The following is a 16,254-nucleotide window of genomic DNA, read 5'->3' on the forward strand; positions in this document are numbered from 1 at the left end:
AGCTTTCTCCAAGTCCATGAAGGCAGCATACACTTTCCTTCCCTTCTCTAGATACTTCTCCATTAAACATCTTAGAACAAATATCTATTCTACACACCCTTTTCCCTTCCTAAATCCCCCTTGTTCTTCTCCAACTAGCTCCTCTGTCATATGTCTAACCCTATCAATGAGTATTCTACCATATATTTTACCAGTCACACTAAGAAGGCAAATACCCCTATGGTTACCACATACTTCTCTCTCCCCTTTTCCTTTGTACAGAGGAACAATTATACCTGATTTCCAGTCCTCTGGAACCCTTCCCTCTTCCCAAGCCAATCTATACAACTTCCATATCCACTCCACAACAATCTCACCCCCATACCTAAGCATTTCACCACACACTCCATCAATTCCTGGGGCCTTTCCCAGCTTAATCTTCTTCATCGCTTCTACTACTTCCGACCTACTGATCTCTTCCTCCCTCCTCTCATCTCTTCTTCTTTCAGCCATTCCCCAACCACTTATACTCACACTGCTCTCACTCTCTACATTCAACAAATCCTCAAAGTGCTCCTTCCATCTCCTCAATTTCTCTCTCTTCTCCACCAACAATCTATTATTCCTATCTTTCACTCCCCTACTATTTCCCCTTTCACACTGCCTGACTTTCTTTACCTCCTTCCAAAACAATTTCTTACTCTCCCTCCATTTCACACTCAGATTCCTCCCAAACTCTTCATCCACTTTCTTCTTACTCTCCTTCACCAGTCTCTTAACCTCCCTTCTCCTGCTCACATATACCTCTCTCTTCTCTCTCTCATCTTCTCCCCTACCTCTACTCGCCAACCATTCACCATATGCCTTCTTCTTTTGTTCCACAGCTCGTTTCACCTCATCATTCCACCATGCTGTCCCTTGCACACCCTTGCATCTCCTCCTCACTCCACAAACCGCCTCACACGCTGCACTTATCTCTTCCGTGAATATCTTACATACGTCTTCCACCCCTTCCATCTGCTCTAGCTCATACCTTCCCAATCTTTCTTCCACTATGCTCTTATACTCTGTCATTTTCTCACTATCTTGCAATTTCTCCACTCTTCTCACAGGAGCTGCTTCCTCCTGTCTTCCCCTTCGTCTCCTCAACCACTTTCTTTGTAGCTCTACCTTGGCCATCACTAAGTGATGGTCCGAGACTCTATTCCCCCACCCTCTCCACACCCTTGCATCCAACACTTGTCTTCTCATCCGCTCATCCACACACACGTAGTCTATCATTGCCTTTCGTTCAACAAGTTCACCATCCATCCTCCTCATTACTCTCCATGTATACCGGTGGATCATCTTATGACGAAAGTAGGTGTTGGCTATTGCCAACCCCTTACCAGCACAGATGTCCACCAAAGCACTACCATTCCCATCTACTTCAGCTGGCACACCCCACTGACCAACCACTCCATCCACTCGTACATTCCCATCGAAATTATGCCACAATATTATGTAATACAGTATATTTAGAAGCCCCCAATCAAATTTCAGCCACATATCTCCAGTTTAATTATGGTGATAAGTGATTGCATAATACCTTCACTGTTGCCCTGTAAACTTCTCAGTTTCCCTAAAACAAAGTATTCCTGGCTCACACTTCATTATTGTAATCTTTCTGCCCTAAAACAGACTGTTTTTTATATCGTCAGACCATTTTTTGTTCTTATATTGCCACTTTTGAGTAATGCGAATGGTTGAGATGATGGGTGTACGACACCTCGAGGGGCGAACACACACATTAACACCCACCTCTATCTCTGAGTAGGCACTAGTACGAATCGAGCTCACTAGGTGGAGGCGAGCCTGGGTTGCCAGTGAAAGTTGCCAGATGATACAAGCTAAGCCCACATCATTACGCCCAGCCCTATTTTAACTTTTTAGCCAGATTTGTGGGAAAATTGTACCTGTTCATATATGGAAAAACAATCAAGGGGTGATTTAAGTCAGGAGAGAAAAAATTAGCATTTGTATCATACTTGGGGTGATATTTAAAGCACCTCCCTCAACCCTGAAAGCCTGGTGAGAAAGACGGATCGATGACCACTGTGACTTGCGTTCAGACTTGGGTCATCGACGAGGCCATGGTTGGTCTTCAGATGTGTGCTACCCACAGGATCCAGCTAAGTGTAGGAGGGGAGTGCGAGGCGCAGTTCAGGTTATATTGGTGACAAATGCGCTTTAAATTCTTCTGACACTTCCAAGAAAAACATGCACTGGCGTTTGCTTTGGGAGTGCCTATAGCAATGAAGGAGGTAGAAATATTAAAACGACTCCATTAACCTCCTTATTACGAAAAGTTTCCCTATTTATATAATCGTTGGGAGGTCGATGAGGCAAATTATACAAAGACGCCTTCATGCTGAGCGGGTTAAGGAGATGTTACCACGGGAGTCTGAGTTTATACGAAGGAACCTTGTCACTACAAATTCAGTGTAGTGCTGTGTCAGTGTGTAAATAGTGTGTGTCCCATTGTACATATTTTTATAACCGTCAGCACCACATCACTCGCACAGCTCACGATGGTGACTTAGGTCTGTAGCTTCCACCAGTACTTCTGTGCAGGCTCATAATTATGTATTCGTATGCAACATCTTCGTATTTAAGTTAACCTGAATTCAGTGAGGTCCTTCAGTATATTCTTGGTACTTCAAGATGTCAGTATTCAAACTTAGGAAAAAGCTTCTCGTATTGAAGAGGACTTTTACAAAACTTCGACCTCCCACCTAACCTTTCTTTCTCATTACCTTCTCTCCACCTATCCTTCTTATTGATGTATACCCTCTTCATTTTTCACTCGTTATCAGCCTAATGTGTATGCTCGTAAAAGTAATTCATAAAAGTAACCAACATTGTCATTATCATCAGCGTTTCTTCGTCGTCCTTGTCCTCGTCATTATGGTCGTTTTCTTTCTCATCGTCGTCGCCGTCATCATCATCATCATCATCATCATTATCGTTTTTCTCAGCTACAGAGAGGTGAAGAAGGGTTTAAAAATAGCAGAAGGGGAAAGTATGGAAGTAAGAGAGATATCAACAGCATGACTAGTGTAATGACCCTTCCAATGCTTCACGCATAGCTTAAGTTTTCCCAGCCCTGCCTCCCTTTTATAGTAATAACCATATGCTTATACATCATTGTCATCATTATCAACATTATCATCAACATAACAATAATGAGAATAGTAGTAGTAGTAGTAGTAGTAGTAGTAGTAGTAGTTGTAGTAGTAGTAGTAATAGCAGTAGTAGTAGGAGTAATTTTCGTTGTTGTTATTGTTTTATTTTTATCCTTATCATCATCAGCAGCAGCAGCGGCATCCATCTCATACAAGGAATAATATAAATAATAATAATAATAATAATAATAATAAAGGAGAAGAAAAAGAACGAAGACTAAATAATAATAATAGTAATAATAATAATAATAATAATAATAATAATAATAATAATAACAATAATAAATCTACACAACTGTTCAGCTTACCGGGAGGGTATTTAAACGCAGCGTCAACACTTCGTCCGTTTCCGTTTATTTGGCTACAACCTGGACACTCCTTAAACCTAGTCAGGAGTTTGTGATAAGAAGGTAAAGTCACCGGAAAATGGAAGTGGATTTACTGGTTTCATTTACAGGCTTTCTTACAGTTTTATTTTTACCCCTTCAGTCCAGTGACGTTACTTTCTGCTTCGTTCTTCCTGCCACCAGACGATTTTATTCAGCTAAAGTCGCCTCTGTAGTGGTAAAGGAGTTTAGTGAAGCCTGCAATATTTCCAAGGCTCGTATTGCCTTCGGTTAAGGAAGCTCCCTAACACCTTTTCCTTTTGTGATTTATTTTTCCTACTACACCTCACTGTCATATTCTGCGTTACATAAATCCTTCTGAGACCGCCGTGCTCTGCATAAATAACGTACAAAATTATATTAGACAGCCATATCCAAAAGTAAATTGCTGAGGAAGAGGTGTTAGGGAGCTTGCTTAATTGATCAGAATACGGTCTCAAGTCGCTCAAAAATTAAGCAATACTGTGAGATGGTAGCGATCATAGGACGTAAAGAGCAACATTGACGTAAACTTGTTGACCTTTTCAATACCATGATGGGTCTCTCTCTCTCTCTCTCTCTCTCTCTCTCTCTCTCTCTGAGGGGTTAGATACAGCCCTCATTAACCCTTTCACTAATTAAGATCCTTCCTAGACTAAATAATATCTCCTGACGGTGGATTAAAATGAAAACTGACATGGGACTGAGGGAATTAAAATGACATGAATCCCTTTAATACTGTTACTTTTTTTTATCCAGACGATTTTATTCATCTTTTCTGGGGAGAATTGATGTTGGGAGTGTTAATGGAGATGACCTGTGAGCCTGGCACTAAAAATCGTCCTGCCAAAGCTGAACAAAGCCATTTGGAGGAAGGGAAAAAAATATATCACAATATTGACAGGCTTAACAGACACACGAGAGAGAAAGGTTATTGAATTTACACCTTTTTGTACAAGTTTATCTCCAGCCGTCGTTTTTTACAGAGATAAAGAACACTTCTATTTACTTAACTTTATTTCTTCTTTTACCGTATAATAGACACTTCTATACATTTGGACCCGTATTCTCCTCGGATATGGAAGCTCCCTAACACATTTTCCTAAGTGATTTATTTTGCTCATTACCCCTTGGTATCCTCTTCTGTGTTATATAAATTATTCCAATGTCATCATAGTCTTTATAAACAGCGTACAAAATGATATTACCTGCCGTATCCAATAACAAATAGCTAAGGAAGAGGTGCTACGGAGCTTCCTTAAGGGACGAGAATGCGGGCTTTGGACTTACAGGGAGGCATTTCTTTTTACAGTGCGATTAAGAGAACGTCAACACACTTACTTCACTGCCTGCATTTTTTTTTTTTTTCACAGCACGGTAGAAAATATCATCCCTCTATTACAGTGTGGTAAGTATTATTATTGTTATGTTTTTACAGTATGACAATTTAAACTTCTGCACATTTAGGCTTCAAACCCCCCCAAAAAAAAACAAAAAATGCTTCTTTTAAATTTTCAGTGGATCTTTTTATTTTTTTGCCTCTTTCATCCCTTCAGTCTGTTGACAAGATTTATATATATATATATTTTTTTTTTACCCCCAGGCGATTATTATTATTATTATTATTATTACGTTGGGTCTGGTTAGTACTTGGATGGGTGACCGCCTGGGAACACCAGATGCTGTTGGCATCCCTACGTGTCAAGTGGGGTTGGTGGAGGATTAGTGCCCCTCCCTGTAAAACAATTAACTCTAAGTCCTTGACCACCCCGTTTGGGATACATGGCGTCTGGCAATGGATGGATGGATGGATTATTATTATTATTTGGTATATTAGCCTGGAGGGGTCAGATGCACACATAACTAAACTCTCGGCCACGAAATATTTCCTCTAAACTGTAACAAAAATGATTCGTTGGTAAAATACATAAATTCATAATTATATAATGGAGCCCTCTGGTTGAAGGACTTAACCACGTCATTCCAATGAGGAAGTTTTCCGTGCATCTCTGTTGCGTTCAAACGATCCTATTCAACTTAGGAAACACCTTTCAAAGTGGAGTGGTTAAATGCAGCCATCATTAGCCCGTTCCGTAGGAGAGGCACTAGTAAGAAGAAATATTGTTATCGTATTGAAAGGAGAGAGAACTTCTCTACATCCACATCTACGATGAAGTTTCTATAAGTCATTATTCTTATCGCCTTCATTCCTGTGATGTTCTTGCTATATTATTGTTGCCTTCAGACGTTGTTTATTATATTTCACTTTTTCATTTCACTCATGCACTCAAAAGAGGATTTAGGTCATGAGTGTCCCCTAGTTGTGAGGAAGTTAAGGAAGGCTGTATCTGACCCCTGCAGCTCGAAAAGTCTACCTTGAGCCAAGTAAAATCGTCAGGAGGTAGCAAAAATTGAAAACACATCATCCGGGTGAAAAGGATAATTTTCTCACAGACTTTTCTATTGTCCCAGCAAAGGCCAGGTCATTTTATTCAGCCATGTGAGTCACAGGCATGTTAGGTGTTTATGCGTCACGGTTCTCTCTCCTGGTTGTGACAATTCTAAAATCGAAATTATCTCCCGTGATGCATTGAATTTCTCTCTCGTGGTCGTAATTATTCTAGCATCAAATTTCTCTCTCCTGGTCGTTACAACTCTACCATCAAATTTCTCTCTCCTGGTCGTGACAATTTTGGAATCAAATTTATCTCTCCTGATCGTCACAATTCTTGTATCACATTTATCTCTCCTGATCGTGATAATTCTGCTTCATATTTATCTCTCGTGGTCGTGATAATTCTAGCATCAAAATTAGCTCTCATGGTGGTGACAATTTCAACATCAAAATTAATTTTCATGGTCGTGACAATTTTTACATGAAATTCAACTCCCCTGGCCGTATAAATCTAAAATCATATTTAACTTTAATGGTCGTGATTTTAGTTTCATACTCCAACTACTCGTAACCCCAGTCAGCTATATTCAACTGAAAGTGAAACAGGAGTCTGAGATTGTTAAAGAAGACATCTCACAACTCCATCTCGAACTCTTCCAAGCTGAAAAAAAAATAAAATAAAATAAAAAATAATCTAAACTTGGCAAGAAAACTCCAAAAAAAAAAAAAAAGTCACCTTTTTTAAGGAGTTTGACATACTTACTTTGCTGCCTGTTCATTTATCAAAACCGCAGTTGAAGCTGCACACTTCCAGGGCGTATTTATTCTTGCTGTCACCACACGACTTTATTCAGCTCGGGAGAGAGACCTTCCAGTTTGAGTTAATCCCTGTGTGTGTGTGTGTGTGTGTGTGTGTGTGTGTGTGTGTGTGTGTGTGTGTGTGTGTGTGTGTGTGTGTGTGTGTGTGTGTGTGTGTGTGTGTGTGTGTGTGTTTAATTTTTTTTTTACGTAATCCCTCCAGTTTGCAGAGCCTGTCCCAAGTTCAACAAATCATCTGGAGTTAGCAAGATTAATAATGAGGTAAGTCACCAGCAGATGTGTTTAAATAAGCATTGCAGTCATGTGCTCGACTAACCACTTTACTTCTTTATGCTGGGATTTGCGCTGTTATACTTTCATTACTTGTTACACTGTGGTTCATGCACTTCAATATTTTATTTGGGAAAACATCTGAATACGCTGTCTATAAGTAGAAATAAAAATCTTTTCTCAAGTAACCTTTTCTCAGCAACTTGCGTACCTATGAACCTCATTTAGGTTAACGTTTTATTTTATCAGCAAATGGAATGCTTGCAAACTTTTTTTTTTTTTTTTCAAGATTTACGTATTCTTAGCAACTGGCATATTACGGACTTCATTTTGGCATATTTACGGATTTATTTAGGGTGACACATTCTTGTCTCAGCAACTGGCGTACCTACGAATTTTCTATCTGCTGTCAGACGCCATAATCCCGTAAGGGGTGGCCATTTGACTTTGAGTTATTTGTTTTACGGGGAGGGGCACTAACCCTCCACCAACCCACTTGTTGACACGTAGGAAGCACGTATGGTTTGGTTATATGGTTACCACCCAGCGTTGTAAATGGCTTCTCTAGGCTAAAACCAGACATAATATTTCGGTGGAGATATCACGATTTTTTTTTTTTTTTTTTTTCCCGCTGTCCTCTTTTGTTGATAAGGGCTAAAGCGTTGCCCCTGAGTACATGACTTCGGTTTTGGAGCGTGTAGCATTTTATGACTGAATACCCTTCTTGACGTCTACCAATGACCCTTGGGTGGACTCGAACCTCCGACCTTTCGATCAGAGCGCTCTAACCCACAGAGCCACGCCTGCCACCAGCTAGGTGACAGGAGAACGCTACCACTCCCGGCATGGCAGCTTACCCGGGCGCAACGCGAACTCACGACTCTTCGGTCTCGAGTCAGGCGCTCTTCCACTGAGCCGCCATGCCCCCAACACTTCATCTTGCCTCCTAAAGGAGATATACTCATCTCATCTCATTAGCCGTTTGAGTGTCCACTCCAGGACCGGCCTATCCCAACCGAAGTGGAAACGATACAGCCAAAGTATCTCTACCAAGTGGCATAGGCTGTCTGGTAAAAATTGTATGTAGGGTGAGAAGTGCTTGTGAGTGTAATTGTAGGGGCTGGAGTGGCTTTGGATGTGTGTGTAGTCTGTGAACCAAGTGTAATCGGCCCGCGCAAGCCGATTGGGTGCAAGCATACTTTACAGTATGCAACACTGGTTCAACCACAGCACCCCTTGTGTCCGCCAATGCAGTACGTGGCCAGAAGAACGATCCCAAAGTTTATTATCCTGGCGGGGCGCGAACCCTCGTTCTTCAGTGTACGAAAACGCACGCTTTACCACTATACCACAGAGGCTGCTTGGAGATATACTGCTGCCTGTGAACTCATGGTCTCTGGTACAGATAGCCGTTCGACTCTGCCAGGTCTCATCTCCAAAGTCAAAGGGTATTTTTTTATCTATCGATATAGCCTTTCCTGGCTGGAGCCCTAACATAAGTAGGATACTTAATAATACAGTTGTCTATAATGCATGACGAAACCAAAAATAAAAAATAAAAAATAAAAAATCGCCTACCACAGCAACGTAGGAACAAATCACAGTGGAATGTAATTACATCATGAAGTGTGATTTGCCGTTGTTATCTGGGTTCAGATATATTCCTTTGCTGAGAGACTTTTGGTTTACCCTATACTTGTAAATCAACCCCCCCCTCCCTCTCTCTCTCTCTCTCTCTCTCTCTCTCTCTCTCTCTCTCTCTCTCTCTCTATATATATATATATATATATATATATATATATGTTTATTACTGCCTGACGTTTTGGTTTGACTAGAGGAAAAAAAAAAAACTCTGCTTTTAAAAGATCAGTCAAGGTTATATTTAACCCTCCATTCTGAAGTCTCCCTTAAGGTGAATAAAACAGCCTCGAAATAGCTGGATTATTATTATTATTATTATCATTATTATTATTATTATTATTATTATTATTATTATTATTATTATTATTTTGTTAATCTGTTTCCCCTCTTTTTCATTCATTAATTATCCTCGAGCAGTGTTTCCAGACCGTTACACTTGAGTCTAATTCCTTTATTTCTAAGATAACTTCCTCTTTCTCCAATATATTCTCGTTATTCTGATTCTTTCGTCAGGTTTGTCCCAACAGATAATTATTTTCTTACCTTATTTGCTCGCTTTGTTCTATAGATATACTGTTTTGCTTTAACTTAGCCCTTTCCCTGCCACCGACTCCAAGCGATATTTTTCTGAGGCTAAAACCAGGTTATATTATTCATTTGAGTCAAGTTCGACCACTCCAGGGGTTAATCGAGCCTGTTTCAACCCTTTAACTACGTGAATTTTCCTCAGAAGAAAATCATGTTCTTGTACCCTGATCAAAGTTTTTTTTTTTTTTTTTAAGGAATTCGAAAGAGCTAAATACTTTCTTTAATTTTGTCACTAGACGATTTACTCTGTTAATTCCATTTATTTTTATTATTCCTAATTCCAGTAAATATTTTTCTTAACGCTTTTTCTCCAGTCATGTTTTTCTCATCGTTAAGCTTATTCTTTGACTCATTAATATCTTGCTTTCTTCAAGGCCATGCTTCAGTGCATATTCGCTGCAGACTCGTTCTTTCCATTTATATATAATCTGATCATCATCTTTTAACAGACAACTTTTTCCTAAAGTTCCATCACTTAAAACCATATTCATCATTCTCTTGGGTGATGATTTACCTATATTCTGTTCTTCAAGCTCTCAGTTACTGTAAATATTATTTTTTGTAACTTTCGTACACAACCTTCTCTTCACATTCTTTCTTTTTCTGTGTGCTAAGTTCACATTCGCCATTCTCTCCAAGGCCTGTCATTTTCTTAATGCCTTAAATATCTTTTTCGTACAATCATCTATTTATTTTTTTTTTTTACAACTTTACTTCCATAACCATCTTCTCTCTGCCTTTTATTTAGTAGTGAACATTCAACACCCTCAAGTCCATAACCCTTGTTACTATGCACAGCCTTATCTCTTTAAAGATATTTCTTTAATTTTCTTTGTAACTTCACATTCTACATTCACCTACAATTTTATGAAAAATAAATCTCCTTGCATTACATATCCACCATTCTCTTCAGGACCCATCATCAAACTAATCAGCCGTCTTTCCTTTCAGAGTTAATTATTCCAGTTTCATTCTATACAATCATGATTATATTAAACGTCAGTCACATCGACACCCATCCACCATTACCTTTCAGACCCATTATTGCACAGTTACGGTAACTGCGGTTAAAAGAGTCCGGGGACTTAAAGCCCTAACAACTTTAGGAGGTCATGCTAGGACAACATTTTAGTAAAAATTGCTATATCAGACGGGGATTAAATCTCCACCGCTCCAAAGTTCCATACGAATTTGTGAGCGAAAATGGTCTTGTTCATTACACACCAAAAGGTTGCAGGTAACTGTAACTCTGTAGCGGTTGAGATTTGGACCCACTAATTTTTACCAAACATCAGCCCTAGAAGCACCTCCTTATGTCAGAACATCAAGTCGCGGAACACCCATTATATAATTTCCACACCTTCCTTTGCAATAGTCTCCATTCCCGTCCTTTCATATCTGCAGCTGCAATGTCTCAAACGAACTAAGCAAATTTTTCACAGCGGCAGAATCTCGCTCGTCCACGTAACCACTGGGAGTTCAAGCAAAGGGGGTTTTATATATACCTCATTTCATAATTCTTCCTCATTCATAATCATCATTCATTCCTCTGCTTTGAATTTTCCTTTCATCATTCTCTTCCACCTCGAATAATCATTTCTGCACCTTTTCCTTCAACTCGACTTTCCTTTCTTCACTCTTTTTTGCCTAGAATTTTCCTCTCTCCCCTCTCTCTTTTCCACCACGAATTTTCCTTTCTACATTCTCTCTTCCACCTCGAATATTCCTTTCTTCACTCTTTTCTCCACCTTGAATTTTCCTTTCTTTACTCTTTCACCTTCCTATCATTTTCCTTCCTTCACTCCTCCCCCTCAATTTTTTTTTTTTAATCATCATCGGGAAGACACACTTAATAAATATCAGTCAGAAATAACTACCAGTGTTCACTTTTCAATCATCCTTGGTTAACCCTTTCACTACGATGGTGTCTCTTCCCTCCTTACTCCTGCTACCACCAATCTAGATTCAGCCTCGAGTTTATGAGCAGGGCAACACTTAGACGTCTTGCTCCTCTTATTTTTGTTGGTTCCAGATTATTCCATTTACCTCTGCAACGACTTTTGGTACCACGTGGATTGAGTATAGATGTCTTTTCTTGTATTCTTTCAGGCTCCAGATGATTTTGTTCAGCTCTCAGGAGACTTTCTGAACCATCTGAAATACTTACAGCATTCTGTAACCTTTTTAATCACGCTTTTCATTTTCCTAAATTGAATACAATCTTCTTGAGGCAGCATGCGAAAGTCGTACTCTAGTTGAAGGACTTATCCCTTAATCCCAGTGACGAGTTTACGTTTGTTGTTGTTTTCAGACAATTTTATTCAGCTTTGGAGAGAATTTTCCAACTGCAGGAATTAGGATCTTACGCTTAGTCATTAAACTGGAAAGTAGAAAACAGACCTCCTATATTTTACAGGCATTTGTGGAACATTTGTGGTCACCAGATACGGTCAGCCTGCATCCCACATAACAGACTGCAGCCAGCAACTTTACTGTAGGTCAAAACTCGGTGGGTAATTGTCGCACGCTTTAGAAATTATCGTGAAAATAATGAAGCTTACATTCCACTTTTCTATTTAAGGTTAAAATATATTATCCTTAGATCTATCCTCCATTAATCTTTCGCTACAAGATATCTGTCCCACACTTAATAAAATCGTCTGGTTGTAGCAGGACAAAAAATTTATCATCGGACTGAAGGGGTTAGAAGGGTTCTCAGATCATCAACAGCTTCAATTTACACTTTTCATTAAATACAAGTAAGGCTCTGAGGTGTAGACAGCTTCCCGCTACTGTATATAAGTACATCTAACACTTAGTTATTCGCGGCTTGTGGAGTATACTTAACAAAACACTTAACAGCTGGATCTTCTATGGCGTCTTCAAGTGTTTACCGTTACCACCGCACTTTGGATTTGGATCATATTTATAACTTGCAACTGAGGCTCCACTTCCAGGTATATATGTATATACAGCATCACTTACAAAACATTACATTGGATATAAACATTCATATCTACAGGTTATCACTTTTTGTTTAAGAATTTACAATACAAAGGAAAGAGTAAATGAAGGAAAACAAAGTATTATACTGGGTGACCCTAAACATTACTAGAAACTCGCGTGGCAGTATCTCACGTGTTGTGGGAACGGCTCAGTCTGCAAGTGTGGGCGTGGTGTGGCAGTGGGAGTAGGCAATGGATGAACAACGAAGGGTAGCCTACTGATAACACTAACTGAGCCGTCCGCACAACGCACGATATATCACCCGGCGGAGTGGAAATGAAGCGTTACATATGAGCTCCCCTGCATTACATTTTACCCCGAAAGTACCATGACCTCTGTACGATTTATTCCTATTACCCTTCAACGATTATATTAAGGGATATTCTTCAGTACAGAGAAATTAAATTTAGCCTTCACGGGCATCTCTATCAGCGGCCTCTCCCAAGGAAAATAAAATCGCCCCGTAGTGGCATAAATAAAAAGCCATCGTAAAGAATATGTTATGGGAAAGAGAGCTATAATTAACTTACTGTACGAGCTAATTAATTATCCGTATATTCTGTTACAAACTGCAAATAAGAATTACCACTGACAATACTGATATCAAAACAAGGTTATGCCATGAACGTATTAAACACGTATCTATATTACAGTGTTATTATTATTATTATTATTATTATTAACATATCAACTCAGACCCAAATACATCTGTGCCTTTGTTTTCACCTCTATCTCAACATGGCGGCGATCTGAGAGCCACGTACCAAGTTCCCTTCTATCCCCTCTCCTTCCTTCATCATACACCGACAAGTATCTCCATCGCCCAGGCCATCCCATTCAATTCTTCTTTCTAGCCTGTCTTCCTCAACCTTTTCTTCGTTTTTCGTCTTCCCCAAATTCGTCTCTTTTAGTATCGCTTTTCCACTTCCTTTACACCCAATCCAATTCCCCTGTCCAAATTTCCTTGCCACTACCCCCCACCTTACCCCCACACCCCAGTTTCCCACATCCCATCCCATCCACTTTTCCCCCCACCCCTCCCTTTGCAATTCCCAGCCCAAGAGGAGGGGTAGAATGGCCAGCAGGAGAAGGTGGAGGGTGAAGGGGGGCGGGAGGGCACGAGGACCCCCACCGCTGGTCCTGCTCCCCACCCCCACACCCCCACCCTCCACAGAGCTATTCGTCGTATTCTTGTGGTGGATCGCTGCTGGCTTGTCACCTGAAAGTAGTTACCGGTGAGAGAGAGAGAGAGAGAGAGAGAGAGAGAAAGTGAATCAGCGATGATGGGTAAGTGACTGAGTCCAGCATCAATGGATCAATGGTGAAGGAGATGCTGGTGACGAACTCAAAACATGAGAGGTGCAGTTAGTGGTTTCTGATGACAGGAATATTGCTAAGACGTGGACATCATCGAAGAGGAGTTAGTGGTTTGTGGTAGATGGGTAATGTTTGTGGGTTTTAGAGAGGTCAATGGTGGAGAGCTGAAGATGCCAGTATAGAAAACTGTAGTAAGAGAGGTAAAAAAAGTAAACAGCAGAGGTGGTAACTAAACCTATAACAGATTAGGGAGGGTAGTTTAGAATCAAGGTAGGACGCTGTTAATGAATCTGATTAACATTATGAAGACATGCTTTAGGGTCAAATGTTAAACAAAGATGGCATATTTATGATACCGTTTTTAACTGGTTAGCCTACAGCATTAAATATAAGCATAATTCTTTTTCAAAATTCCAATAATGATATAAGAATGTCAAATAAAAGTTACATTCTGTTCTCTTCGGCCTATCTGACACAGGATCTCTCTCTCTCTCTCTCTCTCTCTCTCTCTCTCTCTCTCTCTCTCTCTCTCTCTCTCTCTCTCTCTCTCTCTCTCTCTCTCTCTCTCTCTCTCTCTCTCTCTCTCTCGTGATTTCATCTCCTAATTACCCCTATTGACAGTCCACCTTTGGCATACTCTGATCACCAGTACTCACTATTAATGACATGCACAGTGACGGTGTGTCCCTTGGCGTTGGCGGGGCAGCAAGTATAGCGTCCAGAGTCAGCAGGAGTGGCGGGTTGGATCAGCAGACGTGACATTGCTGACTCACCCTCCTGCTTGCTCCACACACCTATCCGCACTCCATCACCCCTACCTTGGTCGTAGTTCAGCACCTGGGGCGACGAAGGGACTAAACAGATAGGAGGAGGAGGAGGGAAAGCAAACTGCAACAGACCTGTTGGTCCTTTTGAGGCTGTTTGTTGCAGAGATGACCATGCCTACGATATCTGTTTCTATGAGCTGAAGATATGGATAGCAAAGCAAGAAGCCTCTCCTCCCCACTCCCCACCCACAAATCACTTAGCCGATGCCGACACAAAAAAGTTAGAAAGACCACTATAAAGCACAGAAAAAGTGTCCTGGAAATTTCACAGGAGAAAGTGAAAAGAGTTACTCTACACTCTCAACCTGTAAGCGAAAAGCATCGCTTTTTGAGAATATGACACTACTGATGTAGCCTCCAGGATCTGTTAAGTGGGGATAATTGATGAAATTTTCGTATTATTCACTCATGAATGTGTTTAGTTGTGGAATCAGAGCTAGGTATTCATCCAAGTGATTTTTAATTGTTATTACTGTACTGCATTCTCCCAAACAATTAGGCAACTTCTTCCAAATGTTTACAATCCTGTTCAAGAGGAAATATTTCGCTTCTTTTGATTGGAAGCATTTCCCGATAATTTTATATAGACTATAATATTTCTGTTTTCATATGACCAATTAATTTTGAAGTGCGTATCGAATGCCGTAATATATCCTTTGAAATTACGGAATATTTGAATCAGATCCTTTCGTATTTTATACTTTTAAAAAATAAATTATTCTGACTTTCATATTCATTTCTTTTATAGCTTGTTCCTTAATCTGGGTATCACTTTTGTTATTCTTCGTTATACTTTCTAATTTCGTCAATATTTTTCTGATAATTTAGGGCCCAAAACTGAACATAATACTGTATACCGGATGCCGATAAACCAAGGAAATGTTCAAGGCACGGATGCTGTTATCAGATACGAATTCCAAGTCTCTGACTATGAATTCAACTAGCCATGTTATTTATGTATTTATTTATTTAGCTTTCGTTCACTGCTGACTCGACTGAAAATCATTCTTTCTTAATATTTTTGTTAGTTTACATTTATGCGTTGGGTATTATTCACAATGAAGCTTTATTTTTCATTTTTAATCCCAATATTTAGGACCCTGTATATCTGTATCAAAATCCAAATGCCATGTCTGAGCCCAGTATAACAGTTTATCACGATCTCTTGAATCATCAATCTTTGTACACATTATCTATTCTGTTACCATTTTTTCTTTAGTCAGTGAATTATTGTAGGATATTTGCATCACAAACCTTCTTCGGTATCATCAGCATTGATTAGAAACAGTATAGAACCCAAAGCTGGACCATGAGGCACTGTGCTAGTAAAATTCATTGTCTCATTCCTTCCCACTAGTAACATTCTTTCCTTCTGTACACTATACTGAAATCACAGACTTTAAGTTTCTCTTAAAGGCGACTGCATAGAACTTTATCAAATGAATTTTGGAAATCATTATAGAGTACATAAGCTGATTCAGTTTTATTATACATATCAGTAATATTGAAAACTAAAGAATTTTAGTAGGACATGATCAATTGCTCCGAAGTCTGTGCGGTGAGTTTTTGATGAGATAATTTCGTTCTAAATGTTAACCAAATTCACCTGTAATTATGGTCTCCAGTAACTGATGTTAAGTTAAATGGATGATAAATTCCAACTCGTCATATGTTTCCTTTTTCAAATACTAAGATACATTTCCTGATTTCCAATCATGTGGTGATAGGTTAAAAATTTGGCCTATGGGATTCGAAGTTTCTTTTTACGTTTCTTTAAATATTCTTGCGGAAATTTTATCCTGCCCAGGCATTATGTCGATTTT

General features: G+C 39.6%; 1 protein-coding gene across 1 annotated transcript in view; it reads right to left on the reverse strand.

The window, feature by feature from the left end:
• Positions 1-3,868: 3,868 nt before the first annotated feature.
• Positions 3,869-16,254, reverse strand: part of LOC145407109 (zwei Ig domain protein zig-8-like) — a 32,260-nt gene continuing 19,874 nt past the window's right edge. Inside the window, exons 5-7 of the mRNA XM_080278128.1 lie at positions 14,261-14,441; positions 13,323-13,506; positions 3,869-3,923 (exon numbers count right to left, since the gene is read on the reverse strand). Of these exons, the coding sequence (XP_080134254.1) occupies positions 3,869-3,923; positions 13,323-13,506; positions 14,261-14,441 (420 nt within the window). The remainder of the gene's footprint in view (positions 3,924-13,322; positions 13,507-14,260; positions 14,442-16,254) is intronic.

The sequence above is a fragment of the Coenobita brevimanus genome, chromosome 72, assembly GCF_032717465.1.
Source record: "Coenobita brevimanus isolate Jiangsu-jjx chromosome 72, ASM3271746v2, whole genome shotgun sequence".
In the NCBI taxonomy this organism is placed as follows: domain Eukaryota; kingdom Metazoa; phylum Arthropoda; class Malacostraca; order Decapoda; family Coenobitidae; genus Coenobita; species Coenobita brevimanus.